This window comes from Pithys albifrons, chromosome Z (genome assembly GCF_047495875.1).
Source record: "Pithys albifrons albifrons isolate INPA30051 chromosome Z, PitAlb_v1, whole genome shotgun sequence".
Lineage (NCBI taxonomy): Eukaryota > Metazoa > Chordata > Aves > Passeriformes > Thamnophilidae > Pithys > Pithys albifrons.
Genome location: NC_092497.1, coordinates 32,166,880 through 32,191,950, shown reverse-complemented (window position 1 = coordinate 32,191,950; position 25,071 = coordinate 32,166,880). Strand labels below are relative to the sequence as shown.

At 38.1% G+C, this 25,071-nt stretch overlaps 1 protein-coding gene across 2 annotated transcripts in view; it reads left to right on the top strand.

The window, feature by feature from the left end:
- Window positions 1-25,071, top strand: part of PCSK5 (proprotein convertase subtilisin/kexin type 5) — a 199,014-nt gene that overhangs the window by 138,152 nt on the left and 35,791 nt on the right. For both annotated transcript variants that reach the window (XM_071581350.1, XM_071581351.1), the window contains exons 10-12: window positions 6,141-6,244; window positions 23,011-23,128; window positions 24,779-24,967. In XM_071581350.1, coding sequence (XP_071437451.1) covers window positions 6,141-6,244; window positions 23,011-23,128; window positions 24,779-24,967 — 411 coding nt within the window. The remainder of the gene's footprint in view (window positions 1-6,140; window positions 6,245-23,010; window positions 23,129-24,778; window positions 24,968-25,071) is intronic.

Genomic DNA, 25,071 nt, shown 5'->3' with positions numbered 1-25,071 from the left:
GATGCAGAATTGTGCATATAAGCTGAACGTCATAAAGTAGAGCCAGAAACCGATGAAAATTATGTTGGGCAAACGAATGGTATTACCTTGAAAAGATGCTACTAAGGGCTGTAGCTTAAGTGGAAAACTTGGACATTGTAGAATTTGCAAGCCTGAGATACTTAAGATTAGTATGTTTGACATATGAGTGATGTACTGAAGTAACTTAGTGACTTTTGGAATGAACGGGTGTAGTGTGCCTTTCCACAGTGAAACCTGTCAAGTATCAATACACTTCAGAATGTAACTGGTTTAAATTATGTGTTCATAAGGAGTCTTAGCAATTTGGTTTCAGAGGTGTATCACTACTCTTCTTTCTCTGGTACCTAATTTAAACTTTTAATGGCAAAAGAGAAATTTGACAATGTGTCTAAAAGGCTGTTGATAGCAATTTTGATCCTAGATGTATATATTTTAAAAAGTCATTAATTGCACATCTTTTTCAACAGAGTTCTCTTGCATATGCCATTAAAGCTACTAGTAACCGACCTTTGAAGTACAGTAGCTTCAGCCGCCATTAATTTTTTTAAGGGATTGTCATCATCAGTCAGACTTGGGTTTCTTTCAAGGGAAATTGGGTAAAATTCAAAGTGAATTAGAAATTAGCAGGAGTAGTGACAAATTTCTGACAAGATATTTGGAACCCAGAAAGCCGTGTGAGCAAAGAAGGAACTGAAATCTAACTCTGAAGTAGGCAAATATTTTTTATTTGATATATCAGTTGAATGAACAGTGATTTACCAAGTCAGAAAATGAAAAGACTTGTAGAGCAGAAACTTAAGTTGCATTTATGGGGAAAGACCTACATGCTGATGAGCAAGCACATAATATTAGTTTCTTTTCTAGCAGGAAGTTAACAGGATTATGTGCAGAGTACATGACAAAACATACAAAGATGTCAGACATATCAAAACACAGTCATGTCAAAACATGTGCATAATGTATCCATGACTGGATTATTAAACACTGGAGTTCATTTTTCTATCTTGTTATTTTCAGTATTGAAATAGTTATGGTGTAGACCATTTAAATACATAAGCACAACAACAGAGGTGGTCCTAATGCCTCATCCCTTCTAAAATTCTGTGCTATAATAGACATCTGCACACTGACTCTATATGACCTGTGAAAGAAGAATCCTGTACTCGGGGGCTGTATGTTGGAGTCATTAGGACAGGTAGTAGGGTTGTGGATCTCGTAGGAAAATGTGGCTGATTACTATTTTTTTATGTTTTGTTTATAAATTTATACATTTAAGTGTGGTGTTATGTAATGAAAATGATCTCTTACTGCTCTAAGATGTCTAAGACATAGAGACTCATTTTTATAGCAAGAATTATCCATGTCTGTTCACTCATAGCTGTGATTTCTAAAGAAGGTTATTTGATACTTCCAAATAGAATGGTAACCCTCTTGTTACTGTGCCCTGTGATACTGTGTTTTTCCTTGATCTTTTGGAGAAAAGTTTTTATATTCTTTCAGCACTTCTCATCAGACTACTATTTATGCAAGAAATCTTTGGGGTTTTTCATATAAGAGGCCACATTTATCACATTCAAATTATTGAGTATGAAGATAATATAGCAGTCAGCAACAGCAAAGTTTTGTCCTATTTGTTTATTCCATTGAGTGATATTTTTTCCACCAATTATTTACTCTGAACAGTTATTTTTGGCACAGTATCATTATGCAAAAGGATAAAACCTGAATTCTTTAATATTTTCAGGATTAGCCCAATTATCACTAGGAAGACAACTTATAGAATGAAATAGTCAAGAAGAAATCAAGATTTGTCAAAAAATTATTATCTCTTTCTAGACATCCTGCTTAAAGTACAATTAAATCTTAAATGAATATTACTTGTAACATAATTTATTTGTTCTATTTATTATTTTTTCATTTGCCTTATTTTGTAAACATTTTGAGCAACCTAAAGCAAAGTAGTTGTATTACTATTGGTTAAGAACACAACATTCATTAATTTTTGACTGCTGTACAAGTGCTTTTGTTCACACTTCTGCTTATTCTGGTTTGCTTTGGAGTATTGTGTGGTCTGTATAATCCCAAGGCAATTTCAGGTGAGACACTGTAGAATAAAATTGCTGCAAGAAAAATGTCCAGTCTTTTTTAAATCAATCAATTTGTTTGATAGTAGTTAGCCCTGTTCTTGTTAAAGTATTTGTTCATCTCAAGATATTTAGTCATTAATTCTTCTGAGATTATTCAAATAGTAAATGAATAGTAAATGAAATAGTAAGTAAATGAGTGACACTTGTCTGGATTTGGAGCCCACATGACTAGCAAACAACTGTTTACTCACTTAGGGGCCAGTTTTGACATGTTTTAGGAATGCTTGGCCAGTTCTGTGATTTTTCTAGATGCTTTAAAATTGGCTACTAGTGTAAAACAAATCCCTCTTCTTTCTCCAAATGAGCTGCTAAAATAATTCCAGTTTCTATATTTTTATTTTTTTCTTTTTTTCCTATCTATTTTTAAAGTTTCTGCAAATAATTGCAGACCTGTTTTATTTCAAATGAATTTTCTACTGTAGAGAGAAAATTTCAATCTGACTATAGCTCCATTCTTAGCATAGTGAAGGTGCTACGCTAGGCTTCAATACTGCTCCTATGGTGTTAAATATGTTAGATATAAATATAGCCTTATGAAGAAAATACAGAAATCTTATAGATTGCAAAGTAAGCAAGCAGACTTTGATATTGCGTAGGGGACAGACTGATTTAACTATATGCAATTTTGTGTCCTGAAAATCAGATTTTTGATCAAGACTTTCTGGCACAGAAATTCTTAAATTACTTTTTTATTATTAGATAAAGATAGGCGAAAGAACAGCAAAGGGCTCAGTTTGCAAGATCTGCCGTGATTTTGGTTGTAGAAATAAATCATAATTCTGAGAGATAATCTCATTTTTTGACTGAGCAATTAAGTCCAATTTATGAGAGGTTAGTATTATAAAGTGAAAACTGCCATATCCTTAGATCCACCATTAGGTCCATCATTCCTCTTTAAGGAATCAGTTGAGTATTCCCTATGTTGAATCTCTCCTTTAGAAGTTCAGAAGAGTATTTCAGTGTGTTGTCGTTTTTCACCACTATCATGGACAACTTGTTTTGTAAACTAATAGACTGTTTAGATTCCAGATTATAAAGAACGTAGCTCTCAGAATTCCTGGAGGTCTTTCTGAAGGCTTAGAACATGTTTTTTTAAGACTTTACACTGGCTCCCAGTTAAATTCCTGAGCTGGTATAGAATCTTTTTTTTTTCCCTTGAAGAATGTTACGTGACTGTACTAGCATACCCTGTCTCAAAAACCCTTAATGCTCCTTGCATTCCATGACCTTTTTGGAATATTTTTCAATCATTTTTACCAAGTCAGCTGGATAAACAGTTACTGTCATTCTAGTTCGACAACCTAGTGTGAGAAATTGCACCATAAGGAAAAAAGTAACTATGGGCATAATAATGTTTTTAAAAAATTATCAGGGACAGAAGGCTCTCATTAAATGTAACAGAATGTTTTAAACATGGAAATACCATTATATCTTGTAGTCAAAACCAAGGAAATTAGATGGCTATGAATTGATAGAGTTTGAAAGAAATTACAAAAAAAGCTGGTACAGTTAATGAGATGTTTATTTAAAATTCACCTTCCTTCTTCATATTATCCCTTCTCCGCTTCCTGTTTCAAGAACAAGCATAGACAGGACTCTGTTGACTCCAAAGAAATGCATGCCACTGTGGTGCCCCAGCTGTTGGTGGAAAGGATCTAGGTTACATCAGCCTTCCCATGTTCCACAGACACCCACTGGAAAATGTTCTCCAGTGGAAAATTTACGCTCAGAATTAAAATCATATTGCTGCAAAGGAAATGAGGAAAAAAGTATAGTTCCATGGTTTTTTCACTGTTGTTTTATTACACTTTATGATCTTGTTACTTAAAATAATTCTGACATTTTGAGACAACTCCTTACTTGTTTATATGGTTTATAAGGCTGGGAGAAAGTAAAATGTGTAAAAATCAATTATAAGCGACTAATATGTCCCAAGTTTTTCTCTTCTGTTATGGAATGGCAGACCATGGTTCTGAAACTTGTTTTCATTTTCAGTAATTCCACCAACACATGTTAATTTCCATTGGTTAATACCAAAGAATGTATGTCTATGTGCACACAGACTATAGGCTAGAAAGGTTTTCTATTAACAAGTTGGCTGCTGGTTTGCTGTAACTCCTCTATACCTTCTCCTAAAGCTGCAGTTTGTGGAAGCTAAAATTTGTCACCTGAAAAACAAAATTAGTGCATTTTGAATTAAAAATAAAGTATCTGTTTCTTCAGAGATTATTACATGTATTCACTGATTGCTTTCTAATTGCTTGATTTTGACTCACAGGATAAGCAGCATTCTACTTCTGCATGCATGTAAAGCTCTGATTACTCAACCATTTCTGAAAAATATTCCATTGAAAAAACAATTCCTGGAAGGTGTAAACTATGTGTGTGGGATGCCAATCCATGCACCATTCGTTTCTGTACCTCAAACAGAGAGTTATGTGAGATTTTTCTGTACCTTCCTGTCAGGGTGACTGAAAGAACAAGATATTTTCTGCATGTTTGTTGTTGCCCCCTGTGTGTTTTACCAAGTAATTTCTCATTGGAATTTCTTGTAACTTGACTATGTAAATTTGTAACTCTTGCAACTAGTGTTAATTGTACAGTCACTCCGTGTGATAGCAATGTCCCCCTCACCCCAGAAGGTAAACCCACTCTCAATCATGCCTGAGTTGACTTTCCCCACACTCTTCTGGCTGTTGCTTTGGTGTACTTTCTATGAACAAATGAAAGCAATAGTCCAAGTATAATCCCCTAAAGAAAAGTGCTGAGACAAGGTCACTTTTCTGATGGTCCAAGTGAATTCCTAGTCTGAGACACATGAGCAGCATGTGTTAAGAAACTGAACCAAGGTTTCCCAGGTTTTCCATGACTGCCTAGTCCTGTACAGTGTAGACTGTGAGTTCTGAGTCTGATAAATTTCATTCTGGTCTTCATCATTACAACTAAGTGGAGTCATGACAGTGTGTGCAATAGGGGCAGATAATATGCTCTGAGAAGACTTAGTGACTGGTGTTCTGCACCACAATACTTTTTTTTCTCTTCCTTATTTAGTGGTTCAATTTATCATTTCCTCTACTAAACTACATTTTTAAAGACAACACAATTCGTCTTCTTGCAGATAATAGAAAAACTGAAAAATTGGAAGGGGAAAGAAAAAAATATCCTAATAATGGCACATTAAGATCATCTTCTAAGAAAAGAAATTCTGCTTGGTGTGGATATAGAAGAAACAGGAAAATTGCCATACCTAAAGACTTGCCCTAGTTCTACAAGATAAATGTGTATTCATATCATAGTGAGGATACAAATGGCATCTTCTTTCACCTTCTGGGTGTACAGGTCATTAGAAATCCCTTAAAGGAATATACATATGTACAATCAGGTACTTAAAGGAATACACATCCATGCAATCAGGTACTTGATCTGTAACTATCCAACTGTGTAGATTCAGTGCTGACTGCTTGGTGTTCTTGAAAAATACACACACACCCTCAGTGAATTCCAAAACCAGGGACAGTAGACAAATTAATAACAACAGAGCCACCTGTAATAGCTTCAATAGGAACTGAAAGTCTTAAGGGATTACCAGCCTGAGCTGAGATGTAGTAGAGCTTTTTCAGCAAGCTGGAAGTTTAATTTCTTTTCCTTTGCACAGACTAGGATACAGTAGATGGTGATCATAAAAGTTGCCCCTGTACACAATGTACTCCTTCATCTTCCCTTAAGTTTTATATAATAGAATGTTATCATATATTGCTACAGTCTGCTTATTGCAAACCTCACAGATGTATAAATAATTTCATGTACTATTTTTATAGGATTAGGACATGTTCTTTTGAATGGAGCAAAGGAAAGCAGAGAAGAAATATGATAGTTGTTTTGCTTTGGATACTTTGCAGCTTATGTGACCTTGTATCACTACATTCTGGTAAAATATATCTGATCTGTGACTGTCTTTCACCTCTTTCATAGTCCATTTCTGACCTGGAGAGACATACAGCACATTATTGTCAGGACTTCACGTGCAGGACATCTGAATGCTAACGACTGGAAAACCAATGCAGCTGGTTATAAGGGTGAGATCTTTCTTTCTTCTTTGTGATCACAGGCAATATATTCTTTGATATTTTTGAAGAAGAAATAGTCTTGAGTGGTTTGTCTGACCCAATGCTGTGCATAGTTTGGAGACTTTTCAGTCTCAGTCTGGTGGGGCCTATCTTCTTTCTCTTATATTAGGAAAACCTGTTAGACTTACTAAACCAAAAAATGTCAGCTAAACAATGCATTGGCCAGATCTTAGTCTCTTTCAGTCCTATCTCATAAACTGCTGGCAGAAAACTAAGTAAATTAGTGGTGTCTAATTTTTCCTTTTGTAACTAGTATTCCGATAAAATAGTCTAGAGTTGAAGAATTCTAAATTCCAACCATGTTCTCATTCAGAATTACTGACAAAATTTATTTAAAATAACAAAACAGTATTTTCAAATTTGTTTTTGTATGATCAACTCTATATGTAAGATTTCTGTCAGATTTAGGATAAAATCAGTTCTTGAGCTATGATGACTTTTAATGGGACATACCTCAGTCACCTGTTATGTAGGTTTCTAAAATTTTTTACAGTCCTTTAAATTTGGTTAAAGCCACATGTTTTAAATGTTTTTTCACTTTTGTAATGCAAGCAGAGGTAAATGCTTGTACCATTAAATAGGCTATTTATTTTCAGGATGGATTGAAACTGGGCTTTGAATCCTTACAATGTTGTATTTCAACACAGTTTGCCTGCTGATCCCATTTGCTACATTGTTGCTGCTTTCAGGTTGTATTGCAAAACCCTGGAATGGCTAATTTCTGGTTCTCTTTTGATGAGAATTCTACCCAAGCCTGAAATACTTTTATAGATGAAACTGATGTTTTGTGGCAAGATCTCCTGAGAGAAAAATGTAGTATAGAAGAGTCATCAAATCTTATCCTGGTTTCACTTTAAAACCGAAGCCTAGATTTAATCTATTTCAGATCAAGACACTGTTACCATAGAGCATCTTTAATATGTAATTCTGGCCTATGACATTTCTGCTGCAATGGGATAGAAAACCTTTTCTGTTTTCAGATCCAAACCAGTCTCTAACTATTGAGGATAGATATAGAAATAGATATTTAACTTGAACCCCCTAATCATGTGAAGGTTCAGATTTTCAAGGGCCTGGTTTTGTCTCATTTTCATCCCCACACAGAAAAACCATGCATAATGAGAAATAGATACTTCCTTAATTGCAATAACATTACATTATTTGTTGCTGTGAAACATCTCCCAGGATTTAAAAAGTTTTGGCAGGAGATTGTTACTGTGTTGTTACTGCATTATCAGTTTGTTGAAGCTATATGAAGGTCAAAGAACACTTTTCAAGTAGCATAAAGAAGAGATTATTTATTTTCTGTAACTCATATCTAAAATTCTATATTTTTATGTTTTTCCATTTGTTGCCCAAGAGAAGGAAACACCTGTGAGACATTTCACAACAGCTGTCACTCATTATCAAAGGAGAGGCCCCACTAATGCACTCAGCAATAACAGCACTGGCACTGTGGGGCCACTGGAGACTGCTTACTCTGAATCCTTGGAGCCTCACATTTTTCTATGCATTGTAGCATGTATATAAGAAAGAAAAGGGATGGAAAAAGGTTTCTTCTCAACTTACACAAAATCACAAATAGAGATAAGCTCAGCTGGGTAACTGGGATTCAGGAGAAACAGCTTGACTTGGCAGAACTCCACTGTAGACTCCATGGTGAAACCGAAAAAGAGGAAGACAATTTAAATTCCTTTATGTCTGTACAGCTTAGGAGTCAACCCTAACCCAAATAAGAACAGTGGTTTTAGTCTAAATTCTTTCGCCAACTTAGGCTGAGCATGGTTCCAATAAAAATCCAGCTCTCTTTAAACCTCTGTTGGGTTTGGAATAAGGAGAAGCTAGTGATTTAGATTACATCACAGCATCTGAACCTGAATTCAAAAGGAGGTTTGCACACCACTGCTTGCAAGATTGAAACCGTTTTTTTTTACTATTCCATGTGCCAATATTTAGTATAATATTAGATTGTTATCATTCACTATCACTAAGAGTAACAAGTATAGCTTTTCATAGATGAACAACTCTGATCAAAATGAGTTCTTAAAGGAATTGTATCATAATTTTGTTGATAACAAGATCTATATTTCTTCCACAGCATCTTGTGATTATTTTTAATTATCTAAAGCAAAGGCAGTAACAAGAATCAATCTTCCTTTCTTCAATGCATACTAGTGGAGGAAGAAGAAAATGAGAATAAAAAGAGAGAGACAGGCTTGCCCCTTTAGAAATGAGAACTGAAATGGTGAAAAACAGCAAAAACTTGGAAAAATCTCTCGCTCAACAAAGGGCCAGCAAGACCTGGTAGTTTAAATTGGGTCAGCATGCCATTTCAGAGGGGTGTTTTACTGGTCTGCATGGCAACCCTCTCCCTTTCTATAGTCCTTGGCAGTGTTTTGCCACTGCAGAAGGAGCTCATGGATGTCATTACTAGTTTCAAAATCTCCTTTTTTTGCTATCTTACATGTATACAAAGAAAGATTAATGCATGAAAAACACTTGAGCCAGCTGGTGATTTGCTGAAGCGGTGCTTGTATTTGTTTAATTTTCTGGCAAGTAAACAACATTCATTAAATGCATGTCAAAAGAATTAACTCAGGAATTAACAAGAATTTATTTTTCTTTTTTTTTTCTTATTTTATTGTTTACTTGTGAGACAGCATGTATCTTTTCTCAGAAACTTGTTACTTGGTAGTGTCAAAAAGAAAGACTTGAATGATGCTCATTTTAGGATATTCCCTGGTTAGTCAGTTATATATATAGTTTGCCCATAGAGGGGGCTTTTAATAATTAAAGCAGTTAATTACTGATTTTATGGAAAAATCCTTGAAAACATCTGTTTTAGTGAAGATATCAAAACTGTTGATCTGTTTCTGCTATGAGGTTGGTATGCAAAAGCTCCTTGTTCTGGCAGCTGTTGGTCAACAGCAGAACCTGCGACTGCATTCATTTAGAGGAAATTCTGTGTTAATGCTGACCTTTCTCAGAGTTCAAAGATAAAAAATGAAACATTGCAGTTTTTTTAAGAACAATGTTCAAATCATATCAACAGTTCTTTGTAAGTGAAGTTCCAAATACTGTTAAATACTGTCTCTGGAGAAACAGACCATTCACTAGCAGGCATACTACTAATTTACAGGGAGATTTTTAGAGAACGTACTTCCCTCTTCCTGGCTCTAATGCCTATGGCAATAACATGACAATAACATGTCAGTACAGTGAGATAAAATGCTGTTGAAAAATCAGATAAAATTAAATCAAAACTCTAGCCACTTCTTTTCAATTGCAGGCCATTCTTAGGCCCGGTGGTGATATTATTCCTACAGAAACCGAGTCACCTCAACTGCCAAGGAGTTAGAGAATACCAGAGTTATTGTCACATCCCTTTAGGTTAACCATAGTATCTGCTACTTCCACTGGAGGGTGGCCACTGAAAAGGATTGATCACTTGTTTTACAGCCTTTTATTATAATTCCTTAATTCCAATATTAAGTGAAATTGGTGATTATTTGTGTGAGCAGAGCATTAACAGTCTGGAAATGAGAAAAAGATAAGTCTATCTAGGCTCCTAAACAAGAGACCTAGACTGGACAGATTTAAATTGTGGTAACCAGTAGAGAGGAGCAAATTCAGAAATCAGCAAGAAAATCTTCAGAACAATGTGTGCATTTCAGAGAACACAACTGAACTATTCATAAACACCCTACTGCATGTTTTCAATTACTTTAAAATATAAATAAATTTGAAATTATACTTTAGAAATGTTGTCAGTAGTTGGCATAAGACTTTTGAAAAATAGCAAACACTTTTGAATGGTTATGTCAACCACTCAAAGCTGTTCATCTTTCAAAAGACCTTCCTGATATTTTTACTTTGCGTTGGCAGTAACGTCGACTCCTATCTATCCCTAATGCCCATACACACAGTGGATGGAGCAAGGGAAACAGAAAATTTGAGTTTGGCTGTTGTAATATCCCACCTTTATTTAGTTGTCAATCGGACACCAAACACATGAAGTTGCATGGGTCTTTGTAGAAGTGGGGAATACCATATCCTATGCAAGCTAGACTAGTAAAGTTTTTGTGCTTGAAATACTAAGGAAAGAAGACCAGCCTGGCTGAACAGGAAACTTTGGCTGGAACTCAGGAGAAAAAGAACAGTATATCACCTTTGGGAGACCATTGGCAGGATACTCAGGAGGGCTAGAGAGATGTCACAAGGTTGTGCAGTGAGAAAATTGGAAGGGACAAAGCCCAGCTGGAACTCAGTACGAGGCAATACAAAATGTTTCTATAAATACATTAGCAACAAAAGTAGGGTTAAGGAGAATCTCCATTCTGTATTGGATGGAGGAGGAAAGGCAATGACAAAGGATGAGGAAAAGGATGAGATAGTTAATATCTTCTTTGCGTCAGTCTTGAATAACTTAATAGTAATAAAATAAAACCCATTGTTCTCTGGGTATCCAGCTACCTAAGCTGAAAGAAAGGAATGGGAAGAAGAATGAAAGCCCAACAATCCAAGGGCAAGTGGTCAGTAAGCTGCTATACCACTTAGACACAGACAAGTCTCAGTGGTCAGTTGGGATCCACCAGAGGGTACTGAGGGAACTGGTATACCAGTTCAGTACTTTTCATCATTTACCAGCAGTCCTGGTTAACCAGAGAAGTCCCAGTTGACTGGAAATTAGCAAATGTGATGCCCATCAACAAGAGGGATCAGAAGAAGCATCTGGGGAACTGCAGATCTGTCATTCTGACCTCAATGCCAGAGAAGGTCACAGAGCAGATCATCATGAGTGCTATCATATGACTCATACAGAACAAATTTTGACACTGTTGCCCACAGCATTCTCCTGGAGAAACTTGCTGCTTATGGCTCAGACAGGTGCTGGATAAAAAAACAGTTATATAGCCAAGCTCTCGGAGTGGTGGGGAATTGAGTTAAATCTAGCTGGTGGCCAACCACTCGTGGTGTTCCCCGGGGCTGAATACTGGGGCCAATTCTGTTTCTTGTCTTTATCAATAACCTAGACAAAGGAATTGAGTGCACCCTCAGTCTGTTAGCAGATGACACCAAACTGGGTGGGAGTGTTGATGAGCTGAAGGGAACGAAGGCTCCATAGAGGGTTCTAGACAGACTGGATGGATGAGCTGAGGCCAATTGTGAGAAGTTCTGAGTCCTCCACTTCTGTCACAACAACCAGTGCTACAGGGTGGGGAAATGTGGCTGGAAAGCTATCCAAAATGAAAGACACAGGAGTGATCAACAGAGGCTGAACATGAGCCAAGAAGGCCATTGGCAATCCTAACTTGAATCCAAAATGATGTCCTTCTGTATTCGGCACCAGTGAGGCTGCACCTCAACTCCAGTCTTCAATTTTGAGCCTCTCACAACACGAGAGACATTGAGGTGCTGGAGCTTGTCCAGAGAAGGGCAACAGAGCTGCTAAGTCTGATGAGGAGGTTCTGAGGTAGCCAGGGTTGTTTAGCCTGGATAAAAGGAGTCTTGGGGGGGAACCTTATCTCTCTCTCTACAACTACTTGAAAAGAAGTTGTAGCACAGGGGGAGTCAGTCTCTCCTTTCAAAAGACAATCAATAGGACAAGAAGAAATGGCCTTGAGTTTTGTCAGGAGAGGTTTAGTTTGGGTATTAGGGAAAATTTCTTCTCTAAAAGGGTTGTCAAGAATTGGAACATACTGCCCAGGGAAGTGGAAGAATCATCATCTCTGTAAGTATTTAAAAGTTGTATTGATGTGGCATTAGAGGACATGGTTTAGTACTTGACTTGGCAGTGTAAGGTTAATGGTTGGATTTGATGATCTTCAGGATCTTTTCCAACCTAAATGATTCTGTAATTCTAAGTAGGCAGCTGACAGCAAAAGTTCTGGAGAAGCAAATGTAATTTTGGAAAAGGCAGTCTAGCCATGTATGCATGACCATCTTCAACAGATTGGTGGATGTAAAGTCTGAGCTGTTGACCCTCACTTACATAGGTAGGCATTAGTCTTATATTAGCTGAATTGGTTAAATTAATCTGAACTTTTTGCATTATAAACCCTGTTTGGAAGTTTTTTGAAGTCAGAGCAGCATTTAGTTTAGCACTCGGAGAGAAGTAAACTACCTACAATTACTAGCTAGTCTAACAGTGGCTGGAAGGGTCTCCCCCAGCGCTGACATGTATGATAGGAAAGGTCTGTGTCCTCAGCAATCTCATCCACATTTAAATATCACAGGAATCACAGAGTCAGTAACATAAACTTTAGAAGTGCTTCATATAAAAATCATTTCTGTGGCTAGAGAAAAATCTGTTGTGGGATTTGGAAATCAATATAGTTGAGGAAAAGTGGTGTAAAAATATGCATGTTTGAGCCTCAAGTTTAAAATTATGTCATTGTTTTGGATGGACCCTGCAACCTTTCTATGTGACTCTTGTTTCCTTCCCACATTCAGCAGTTCAGTTAACAGCTATAAATAAAGTTTTCTTTAACTTAGTCTTAAAATTGAATTAAGGAATTTTCAGTGTTTCATATGTTAAATCCAAAGAAATTTCCAGGTCATTGAACTCTGCTGGCCTTGAGTGAGAACTAAAATGTCTTTTTGGTATTTTTGGGGAAGGGAGCAGGAAAATATATTGAACTATGCAGCCTAGATCATGGCTATTGGATTTTTTCCCTCCCTAACACAAACTGAAGTCCACACAAGTTTCTTTCCAGTTGAAAGGCATTTAAGATCAGCAATATGTCTGTATAGTTGCAGAAAAGGAGATGTACAAAGCAGGAGGGGGAATCTTTCAGAGAACCAGGGAGACATAATTCCTTTTTCCAGACTCAAACTCTTCATTATCAAAGCTTCTAGTTTACTTGTTGAGTCTGCAACACTGTTTTCGGCTGTGCCTGAAAAGCAAGGAATGAAGTTGTGAATGTGAAACAGTCTAAGCAGAAACCCCAAGCTTGTGTTGAGATATGCAAAGCATAGTGGATTGACATTTGGTCTTACAGCTGGTCGTTTCCTGGGATCATTTATTGTGAGTGTCTTGGTTTGAGGGGAAAAAAACCAAAATGTTTACCCACAAGCGGAGGAGGGGGCCTTCTCCACAATAATCACGCCACTCTTTATCAAATTTAAGAAAAAAAAGGAATTTTAATAGAAGAAGGATAGCTGTTCTTAACTGCTATATATAAACAGACTAGTGCAAACCGCTTCCCCAACACCACAAGAGAAAGGAAAAAAAACAAAACCAAAACCCAGCAGGTTTTCCTTCAGGAGGAAAAGTTATACTTAAGCAGTGTCAAATGTCAGAGTCCGGCTGGCTGCGGAGTGAGTTCCCAGTAGTTCCCAGTCCCTCTCCAGCGAGATAGACGAGTGGTTAGCTCTCAGATGAACTCTGTGTCTCTTGTCCCAGATGAAGGAAAAAGAAAGCTGAAAGTGGGGAACCACCACGTGTCCTGCAAAAGCAGCTGCAAACCTCTCTCTCTCCTGGGTCACTGCCCCAGCCGGGGCGAGCAGGCTGTGACGGTGCAGGTGGTGGTCAGTGCAGGCGGTGGTCAGACTGCAACAGAGGCCGGGATCCCAGATGCAGGAACCGGGAGAAACAGCCACGGCGAGGAGAAAAAAGCAGCAGCTCAGCCAGAAGCCCCAGCAGTGCCAGCAGCACTCTCTCCTCGGCAGCCACCGCTCCTGCCTTCCACGGAGCTAAGAAAAAAAAGATGTTCCCAAAAAACAAAAGAGACAAACCTGCCCCCATCCAAGCGATCAGTAGTTAACTGCTTCTTTTGTTAACTGCTGGCATGGGCAGTTAGTGGCAGGGGAGAGAATTTACATAATAATCCCAAACTACAATAGTGAGTCAGATGCGCATGTGTTTTACAATGTAAATTAAATTACTCTAAAGCAAAAATAAGAGCAAGCAAGACACAAAATTAGGCTTTACATTTCTATTATAATAGCACTCAGAATTGTCACCAAACCATGATCAGCACAGAAGAGACAGAATTTAAATTCATATTGCCTCAGCTCAGCAACTGAGATGACTTCATGATTGTTTGTCTTAGATATAAAGCTATGAATAATTACTAAGTTCTGCAGCTCCCTAGTATTCTGAGCATTGTCAGGTGGACTGAAAGCACTAACAGGATGCACTCAATGGGAATGATAACTTTTACATTTTTTTCCTTTCAAGAAGCCCAACTAAGACCTTTAGGAAAACTCTGCAAAGGATTAGGGGGCAGGGAGGAAAAGGAGGGTTAAAAATCTTTCCCTATGGACTCATAGCCTAAGAGTCTGCCATGTAATGTGAAATGGAAATTTCTACTTGGTAGTATTAAGAAAGAAGAACCAGGATCAAACAATTAAAAAAATTACTGATAAAGTGGTGCGATTCTCCAAAGCATAAGGCTTTAATTATAGACACTGAACACTGAACTTTAAATGAAGAGTCCTTGAAAGTTATACGCATTTGCATGACCTCTTTATATACTACTTATTGATGCAGTCCACTTGTGCAAATGTTCAGGCAAATATCTAGCCAAACTTGTATGCATTCAGGGCAATGATGAACATCTTGTGCATGGGGTAGTTCTGTGTTTTTAAAAGAGCAACATACCTTTAAGAACATGAAAGCTTTTCTCTACTGTTGCATCGCTACAGTGCCTTTCAGTAATTACAAAACATGCTATAGTTTTATTATCAGAGTGTGTCCACTTGAATTAAACTAGGATTCAGGCCAATTATGAAGCAGATCACAAAATCTGCAATATACTGTTTTAAGTACTTAGGACATTCTCTCAGGCTGTTGAATTTCTCATAAGAATACGGAAGGATAAGGGCCTACACAGGGCAACTCAGATCACTTAGGTGCCTAAAGTTATTTATAACAGTATCTCATTTTCCCTCCAGAAAAATCAGCTTTTGAGAAGTTGCTTTTAAGTCAGGTGTTGAGGAATTTTGTCCACAAGATCTATTAGCAGTTTTGCTAGCCAGCTATATCTGTAAACTTGGCTTACTGTGTAACTTCCTTTTGCATCAGGTTACTGATCAGAATATACTGCAAGCTTTAGGAGAATAGTGTGAAGTCAGCTTAGTTAATTAATTTGTCTGCTTTAGGATAAGGTCAGTATAGTTTTAGTTCTAAAACCGTCATTATTATTATTAAGCAATTTGCTTTATTGTTTCTGAGTATTTCTATATCCTTTCTCAGCCAAAATCTACTGTATCCATATGCTCAGTCAGGAATTAGTTTGAGTGTAAATATTCTGCTGGAGCTCTGACACTTCAGAAACGGAGTCATCATGTGTGACAACAAAAAGGATGCCATGTGTCTGATACGTCTGATAGCACAGAAATGCTATCTTTGTGTTTCCTGCTAACAATCTCTCATGATTTCTAGTTACAGTGCCTTTGAATCATGAGTCATAATCTGTTCTGAGCTGAAGCCTAGCATGAAAAGGTGTTTTTATTATTTGGTACAATGGAATTACATTTGGCTGCTTTTATGCTATCAAGGAATTCTAAATGTACCTCTGAGGATAAATTTGCTCCTAGAAGAGGAAATCAGTACCTTTTTAAAAAATGTGTTCCATGATGCAGTCACAAAATGGCTTTTTTTGATTAGAGAAAACTTGCCAACTTCCATGCTTTTAATGAATCCTTTTGCTTTAAACAAAAAAAAATCCAATCTAAAAATACCACCACTAGTTAAAAAATTATAGTTTGTACTCCAGTAGATGTTCCTTAGCCTACTTTATTTTGTCAAACATTTTTTAATTCCCTCTAAATGTATATAATCCTCAGATTTATTCCATTCACATAAACTAGTTATTTTCAAGTGATATAAATGAATGTCTTCAGTAGAGACTTCATGGTTTACAGCCAAATGCTTCTTTAGAGAAGCAGCAGCTTGTCTACCTTAGGAATCACCAGCCAGCAGTAGTCAGGTTTTGTGTTTCTGTCACAACTCTGTTTCTTTGAGACAGGCTTCCTGGTCACTGCAGAGGCTTTCAGCAAGGCTCACTGGTATTTTCTCTGACTTGCCAAAATGTCCCCATATGTAGGGCACTGTAGATACCGTGTTCTCTGAAGACTGCACTAACCTGGTTTACTCATTTCTAAACAAACTCTGGGAAGTAAATCAGGAACTGTGGGTGCAGGCAAACTTGTTATGGCTGTGCTTGGTGATGCTCACTGTTGGCTGTGGACTGGCCAAATCCCAAGACTAAGGACTTCAACTGGGAGGACACTAACACTCTTGAGAGGGAGAACGCACTGTCACTACTGGACTGACTCTGATGGCCCAAAAGGGTATTTTACTTTTAGTCCCTTCTGACAACCAATGTCTACTTAATAACCACATTTTAAATTCCTGAAACAGATAAAAGCTGCCAGGATATGAATGCAAATGGAATCATGGATGTAGTTCCTTAATGTTTTAAGATGGTGCATTCTGGGGCTATTTTTTTAAGTGACTGCAAAGTCTCATAGAAGATGAGTTGCATCCAAGTGTCAGAGTTGTCTACAAGCTATTCACAAAGGTACACTGGCTACTGGAGATTTAGCTTCTAGTAGTTATACTGCTAGTGTTCCTGGGCAATCTGTGTTTTATTTTATCAATAAGTAGGAGCTTTTTGGCAGAGAGAAAAAATGTAGAATCCAGAGATGTCTTCTTTTTCTGTCAAAGCTACTATCAGGTAAAGCTACAGATAATATATTATTGAAGAAATCATTTTTACTAGTACAAAAATTAGACATTGACATAAACCCATCTGGAAACTCTATAAAAGCAATTTTTAAAGTATTCTGTTAGCACCTTTCTGACTATGCAAATGTTCAAAGGACTGGAGCACCTCTCCTATGAGGAAAGCCTGAGAGAGCTGGGGTCTTTCAGCCTAGAGAAGGCTCCAGAGAGATCTTATTGTGGCCTTTCCATAGAGTGTGTCTAAAAAAGATGGAAAGAGGCTTTTTTCCAAGGCCTGGAGTGACATAGGACAATCATTTTAAAAAGAATGAAGGTGGATTTAGATTGGACATAATGAAGATCATTTTATAAGAGGTGGTTGGTAACAACCTACATGGCTTTACAAATGCCTGACAAATCTGATGACCTTCTGGAACAGGACTGCAACATTAGCGGATAAGGGCAGAAGCACAAAGCATTTGGCACTGTCCTGCACAACATCCTTGTCTCCATATTGGAGACATAGGGATTTGGTGGACAAACCACTAAGTGGATAAACCGCCCTGGATAGCCACATGCAAAGTGATTCATGGTTAATGGTTCCTTGTCCACCAATGAACCATTGTGAAAAGTGGCATCCCTCAGGGGTCAGTACTGGCCCCAGTACTGTTCAGTGTCTTTGTTGGTGACATGGACATTGGGATCGAGTGCAGCCTCATCAAATTTGCTGACAGCACCAAGCTGTGGGGTGCAGTCAACATGCTGGAAGGAAGGATGGAAGACCATCTCAAGGGACCTTGAGAGGCTTGAGAGGTAGGACGATGCAAACCTCATGAAGTTCAAAAAAGCAAAGTGCAAGATCCTACACCTGGGTCATGGTGTTACCAGGCACACCTAACAGGTTTAGGAGAGAAGTGATTGAGAGCAGCCCAGCAGAGAAAGACTTGGGCATCATGGTTGATGAAAAACTCACCATGAGCCAGCAGTGGGCACTCGCAGCCCAGAAAACCACTGAATGGAGCATGGCCAGCAGATCAAGGAAGGTGATTCTCCCTCTCTACTCTGCTCTTGTAAGACCCTACTTGGATTACTGCATTCAATTCCCTGGTGTAATGACTTGAAACTGTTGGAGCAAGCACAGAGGGGGGCCATGAAATTGATAAGACTCCTGTGAAGACAGACTGAGAAAGCTGGGGTTGGAGAGATTATGTGGAGACCTCACAGCAACCTTCTGGTATCTAAAGGGGGCCCACAGGGAAGTCAGAGAGGGACTCTTCCTCACGACCTGTGATGATAAGACATGGAGTAATGGGTGCAAACTGAAAGAGGAGAAATTTATCTTACACTTTAGGAAGACATTTTTTTACTGTTAGGGTGGTTATACACTGCAACAAGTTTCCCGAGGTGGTTTTGGGTGCCCAAGCCCTGACAGTGTTCAAAACCAGGCTGGGTAAGGCCTTGAGCAACCTGGTCTAGTGGGTGATGTTTCTGCCTATGGAAGTGGGTTGAGACTAATTATCTTTAAGGTTCATTCCAACCCCTTAACATTCTATGATTATATTATACTGTGATGAGGATGGGGAGGCACAGGAAGAGGTTCGCCAGAGGAGCTGTTGGATGCCCCATACCTGGAACTGCTCAAGGCCAGGCTGGACAGGGCTTTCAGCAGCCTGGTCTAGGGGAAGGTAGCCCTGCTTGTAGCAGGAAGGATAGACAAGATGAGCTTTCAAAATTCCTTCCAACCCGATCCAATCTATGTTTCTATGATTCTGATATAGAGGCCCTTCAGATTCTCATTGTTCATCTTTGTAGGTGCCACTTTTAAGACAAATCTATTGGGCAACTTTCTGTTCTTCACAGCCTTCTCTGGTGTGGCGGTAAGTTTAAGAACTCAATCTTCCAGCATCCCTGATCAGTCTTTAAAAATTCCTGGATTTCAGGGCATTCTGTGGGAAAGAAGGACTTGGTTTGCCTTTGCTTTGTTTTTAAGTGGAAAACTTGAGGGATTGATTTTATGTAAAACACAAAAAAATAAAAATAATGTGCTTAAATTGAAGATCACGAGGGAATTGGTTTTAAAAGCTAGAATGAAAAAACACGATCTTGCATGGTTGTATTACTGGCTTGTAAAACAGTTACATGTTTCAGAAATCACATCCAGTTATCACAGATTACTTGTCATGGATTGACATGAAATAGGAATATGGCTGAAACAAGATGAATTCTCATTGAAGATCAATGTTCTTTTAGATAGGACATGACAAAACAAAATAGTTTAAGCCATGTCATCACAACACTTCTTTTTTTGTCTCTTAATTTTCATGAGACAATTGTTTTTCCTAGTTGAAACATTTATATATACTAAGCAAATGATAAAAAAGCAATATAGCATTATTAAAGCAATACAGAATTAAATCTTTATATTTGCAATTAAAAAGTCAAATGTAAAAGTTTGACATAGATCAGTTTTAAGTATTTGTCGGACAAGACTTTCACATCTTCTAGATTTGCTTAGCAACATTTAAGAAAACCACCGTATAAGGAGTATTTCAGATTCCTATTCTGTAATCTTATTTTGGATCAAAATAGTAGCATAAACACCAAGTCATAGTAGTTTACAATCAAACAGATGCATGTTTCTCATTTGGCAATCTGAAATTACTACCATTTCTCTCTTTCTGATTTGGTATTTGATATGTGTATACAAAGTATGTATACTTCAAATGCTGCTTTCACAGTATATAAAATACTATAGAGGAAAGGCCAAAAGTGTACTAGCAAAAAAGTATTCTGCAATCCTTTTGTCAGATGAGTAAAAAAGCATTGAAGCATCTAAGTTACTGATGAGATATCTTGATGACAGACCATAAAACTGCAGTCTAACAAATCAAGTTTAGCTGCACTGGAAATGTTGTGTTTTCAGTGTCTAAAGTCTGATGGTTCTGTGTTTCAATTTATCAACACCAGCCATTCATATTTCTTTTAGTTCAGTCAAATAGGATATACATTCTATCTTTAGATTATGAAAAAGCTGGGGAAACCTCTCCACCAGCTGAGCAGATCTTGATTTCATCATTAACTAGTGGAGGAATTGCTCCAGGGATAAATAAATTAAGCCCTGAAAATGTTATTTAGTAATCAGATTAAAGAGATCTGTTGAAAGTCAGTATTTACTTTGTGTTATGGGAGGCAAGTTTTTCTCTGGAACATGGCCTGCATCTGTAAAACTCTGTGTATGCCTTAGATTTTGCAAAAAATGTAAATGATCAGTTAGCATTGCTACACGAATAGAGAGAAAATTCAAGACAATTTCACCAATGGACACCTCGATCACAAGATGATCACATTTTTCAGTTCCTCAGGTGAACAAGAGCAGCAGTCCCTAGTGGGACTCTTTCTCTACTCCTTAGTCACCAGCTTAGTTTGTACCAACCTCTCATTCATATTTTTTCTCTGAAAGGCAAATGTCTTCTTAAAAAACCAGCCCAATATTCCCTCTGACATACTTAATGATTCCTAGCATCAACTGAGCCTGGTAGCAATTCACAGCAGTGATTATGTAGAGCACATGAGTGGGTAGGTGCAAGGTCTGGAGTCTGCATCTTGCACTTGCAGTTAGCTTATCTCACTCTGTAGTCATCAGTACCTTGTGGATACTGTTTTTATATCTGGATTAGCAGAAGTCAACTCAGTACCATTTGCAAACAGGTCAGTGGCAGTTCCAGGTGTTTTCCAAAAGACATTTATGGCTCCATGTGGACCATTCAGGTAGTTTTTCATCTCTGGGAGAAACATTTTGACATATAGTTCACAGCAATATTAGCATGTACACAGGTAAGGGCCAGTAGATAACAAAATCTGCTTTCTTCTGTAAGACACATCTACTTTGTTTAACTCTGTGATTATTTCCTAAATTGCTGTTACCTAGTCTTTGAAAATTACAGGCCTCTACTGGTACCTTCAGTTGATAACCAATCCACTTGATCAAGGCCTTTGAAGTGCAAACACTGCAGACAGCCAAATGTCAGCTGTCCACATGGGAAGATTTAAGGGCATCCCTGACTGTCCGGAAGTTTTTATTTCAATGGGAAGACCTTTCAAGGAAAAAGTGTACTTCTGTTTTAGCTGTGGAAAGAAAAAAAGCAAACAGGTGCAAAACTTTTTATTCCCACATCTGCTCTCCTGTAAGAGAGTTTAAGCATTGAATCATGGCTCTCCTCTGAGCTCAACAGTTGGGTTGAACACACAGCATATTACAATAGGACCTCCCGAGTGTTAAGTAAATGTAAGTTGCTAATTGTCAGAAATTAAAAATACATATTCATAGGTTAGCTGAAAAAAAACTTCAGTTCATGAAAATTTAATCCTTACTGTTTGAATGATCCATACAGAGTAACTGCATACACTTAAAGACTATGCAAGTTAAGACTCTTGTTTCTCCCACTGATCTTCAGAGCAGACAGCAGGATTGCTAATTAAAATTTTAGTGTAAGAACAGACAAATGTCATCACAAATAAGTATGTGCTCATCATCAGATACAGTTTTTCCAAGATTACGTCTAAGACTAAGGAGATTTCCATGACAGGAATGTTCTTGACATACAGAAAGTTTCTTCATCTAAGCTTTCCTTGCCCTCTTTCTGAGTGTCTCCACCCACATGTAAAAACAGGACATCTCTTTCCCTGTTCATTTATTTTTGAAATACATAAAGGAGAATTTGGTAGGCTGAAGGAGGGCTAAATTTAATTATTTTCATGTATTTTAGTTGTGTTTCATTTGTGAATACAGTGCCTGCCTTATTTGGTGGAAGAGCTGTAGTTTTCTCCTAAGAAATGTTTTCATGCCATGCGCACTTCAGTTTGGGGCTCAAGGAGAAGGAGATGGGAAGAAAACCAGTTCATTACACAGTCATTACACTTCACAGTATTTTTCATTAAAGAACCCTTTTCAGCTGACAGTTTTAGACAATATTAGACACTGATATGTTTGGAAGATGACATCCTTAAGCACTGATTAGTTTTATGCTTTGGACAGTATTTGTTTGGTAAGATTGGGTATTTTTTTGGATAAGAGTCCTTTGAATTCTGGTTTGACAGTAAATAGAGATTGCTATCAGAAGCCCTCTGCAAAGTGCCACTGGGACGACTTACACCATGCTTTGTTGCATTGTTGAGTAAAACAGCACCTGCATTTTTCAGAGGGTTTACTGTAGCACTGTCCTGGTAGCAAGCAAAACTAATTTATTGATATTTGCGGTTCAATCTCCTCCCTGTTGAAAGCTTTTTTCTTTCACCCCTTCCTCTGTCAGAACTTTATTAAGAACTCCAACTTGGCACAATAAAACAACATGGCTAGCTGCATTTCTAATTCATCAAAATCAGTTTGCGAGATTCTCTTTTGATTGGAACAGCAACCAAAACAACACAGCTGATTCAATAAGTGCTTTTCACCCTCATCATGCAGACAGCTTTAGAGAGATGTTCAATCTACCTGGTTGGTTGGCCAGTGGCAACCATACTGCATACAGGAACAGGAGAGCATCTACCTGCTGCTTATACTCAGGGAAGTTAAGAAAATACAACTGTTACAAAAGAGAGTCTGTTCCTTTTTAAATTTATTGTCTCAATTACCTTCAATACATATATACAGGCTCCAGTACTCTGGTACTGAAGTAACAGAAATAACCCTCCTCTAGTTCTTTACACCTTTTAATATTGTGTCATGTAAGAGGGCTGAATGAAATTATGGCACATGGACAAAAACGTAGTCAGAGCCAATTTTACACCCTGGAATTCTGCACTTCTGATGGTAGGGCAATGTAGGTAGCTTCTAATGCCACTTCTGTAATAAAACAGTGATTTAGTGAACAAATTAGATATAATCATTAATGTTTCTGGCAGTGAGATCTTTGTGTTTTGAGACACAGTAAGGAAGTCATAGAACAGAAGCTGCTCCTGTTAAGATGTGACTCTCTGGAATTAGTCTATGATGAAAACCAAAGTTTTATGTTGTAACTGCAACCATCCTTTTTGTACCTTGCAGTTAGCCACCTCTATGGATTTGGACTGATGGATGCTGAAGCAATGGTGATAGAAGCTGAAAAATGGACAACAGTCCCTCCACAGCATGTGTGTGTGGAGAACACAGATCGGCAAATCAAGTAATACCCGCTACCAAAACTCTTGCCTGGCATAAACTTACGGAAAAAATTTGGGTATAATTTGCCCCTCCCTTGCATTTTGAAAGTGATACCAGGGATCTCTGTCACATTGAAAGATGTCAGGTCATTTACCTGTTGCTCCCTGTAGTGCTTGGGAAAAGGCTCTAGTTTAAAGAACACCTAGAAAGTGTAAAACAGGCAAGACTGGATAACAGTAAATTTTGATATAGATGATGAACCAAAGAAGAATTTTTGGTTGGTATGCTGCAGTGCCCTTTGTAAGAAACATACAGCTTTAACAGTCCAGGATCTAAAAAGCAGATACACTTTCCCTACTGTATGATACTGTCTCTCTCAAAGAGTCTTGGGCTACTAATTGACAGGAAGCTCAACATGAGCCAACAGTATGCCCAGGTGGCCAGGAAGGCCAATGGAATCCTGTCCTGTATCAAAAATAGCGTGGCCAACAGGACCAGGGAAGTGATCCTTCCCCTGTACTCTGTTGGTGAGGCCACACCTTGAGTATTGTGTTCAGTTCTGGGCCCCTCAGTTCAGGAAAGATACTGAGGTTCTGGAGCAGGTCCAGAGAAGAGCAACAGGGCTGGTGAAGGGACTGGAACATAAGTCTTATGGGGAGAGGCTGAGGGAGCTGGGGTTGTTTAGTCTGGAGAAGGGGAGGCTTAGAGGTGACCTCATCACTGTCTCTAAGTACCTGAAGGGAAGTTCTAGCCAGGTGGGGGTCGGTCTCTTCTCCCAAGCACTCAGCAATAGGACAAGGGGGCACGGGCTCAAGCTCTGCCAGGGGAAATTTAAGTTGGATATCAGAAAAAAATTCTTTCCAGAGAGAGTAATCAGGCATTGGAATGGGCTGCCCAGAGAGGTGGTGGATTCACCATCCCTGGAGATTTTTAAACTGAGATTGGACATGATCTAGTAAAGGGACTGGAGTTGGACCAAGGGTTGGACTTGATGATTTCGGAGGTCTTTTCCAACCCAATTGATTCTATGATTCTATGATTTATCTCAGAGGCTAAAACTAAACTGTTTTTTACTTGCTAAGATACGGTGTCTATAGAACCAGGCTTAAGAGCAAAATTGTCTGTGTACACTCTATGCATATAGAGACAGCATCAATCATAAGGCAGACTTTCAAAGCATTAAGAATATTGTTTGTTAATTATATATGACAGGTTTGATCCATAACTGGTGTAGTCTGCAAGGATGTTATGCCAATATAAACCAGTCAGTACAGTTAACATGTAATAATTGCTGTTAGGTAAGGAAGGACTATAACTATGCCAGGCATTTCCTGGGATTTAGCAACCACCTGTGATCCCATGACAATCCCAGCAATTCTCAGCTGGCCACTAATCCACAAAAATGCTCTGTCCAAAAGACTTATTCCTGTTTTTCTTTGTGTACATGGTCAACAGAAATACAAGCAGTTGTCATTAGGCATTAGCTGCAGCAAAATAATTACCCTGTGGTGATATTTTTAGCTAGAAAGTACATGTTAAAACTAACAGTGGTAGACTACTGGCTTCTCAGTTGTCCAACACTGTCATTCGCTACTAAACAAAAGAGATGTGATTGTCTATTTTACACAAAAAGCAAAACATGATGATGTTGTTTTCTGTGTTTTTATTATAGAACAATACGACCTGATAGCATCGTCCGTTCAATTTACAAAGCCACTGGCTGTTCAGATAATCCTAATCACCATGTGATCTACTTGGAGCATGTTGTTGTGCGCATCACTATTACTCACCCTCGGCGTGGAGATTTGGCAATTTATCTAACCTCTCCTTCTGGAACTAGGTCACAGCTCTTGGCCAACAGGTATAGTATGACAACACAGCCTTACAGTAAAGTCAGCATGCAGAGTCTACATTGAGATATCCATATCAGCTACGAACAGATAAGTCATTACAGCTGGGTTGCTG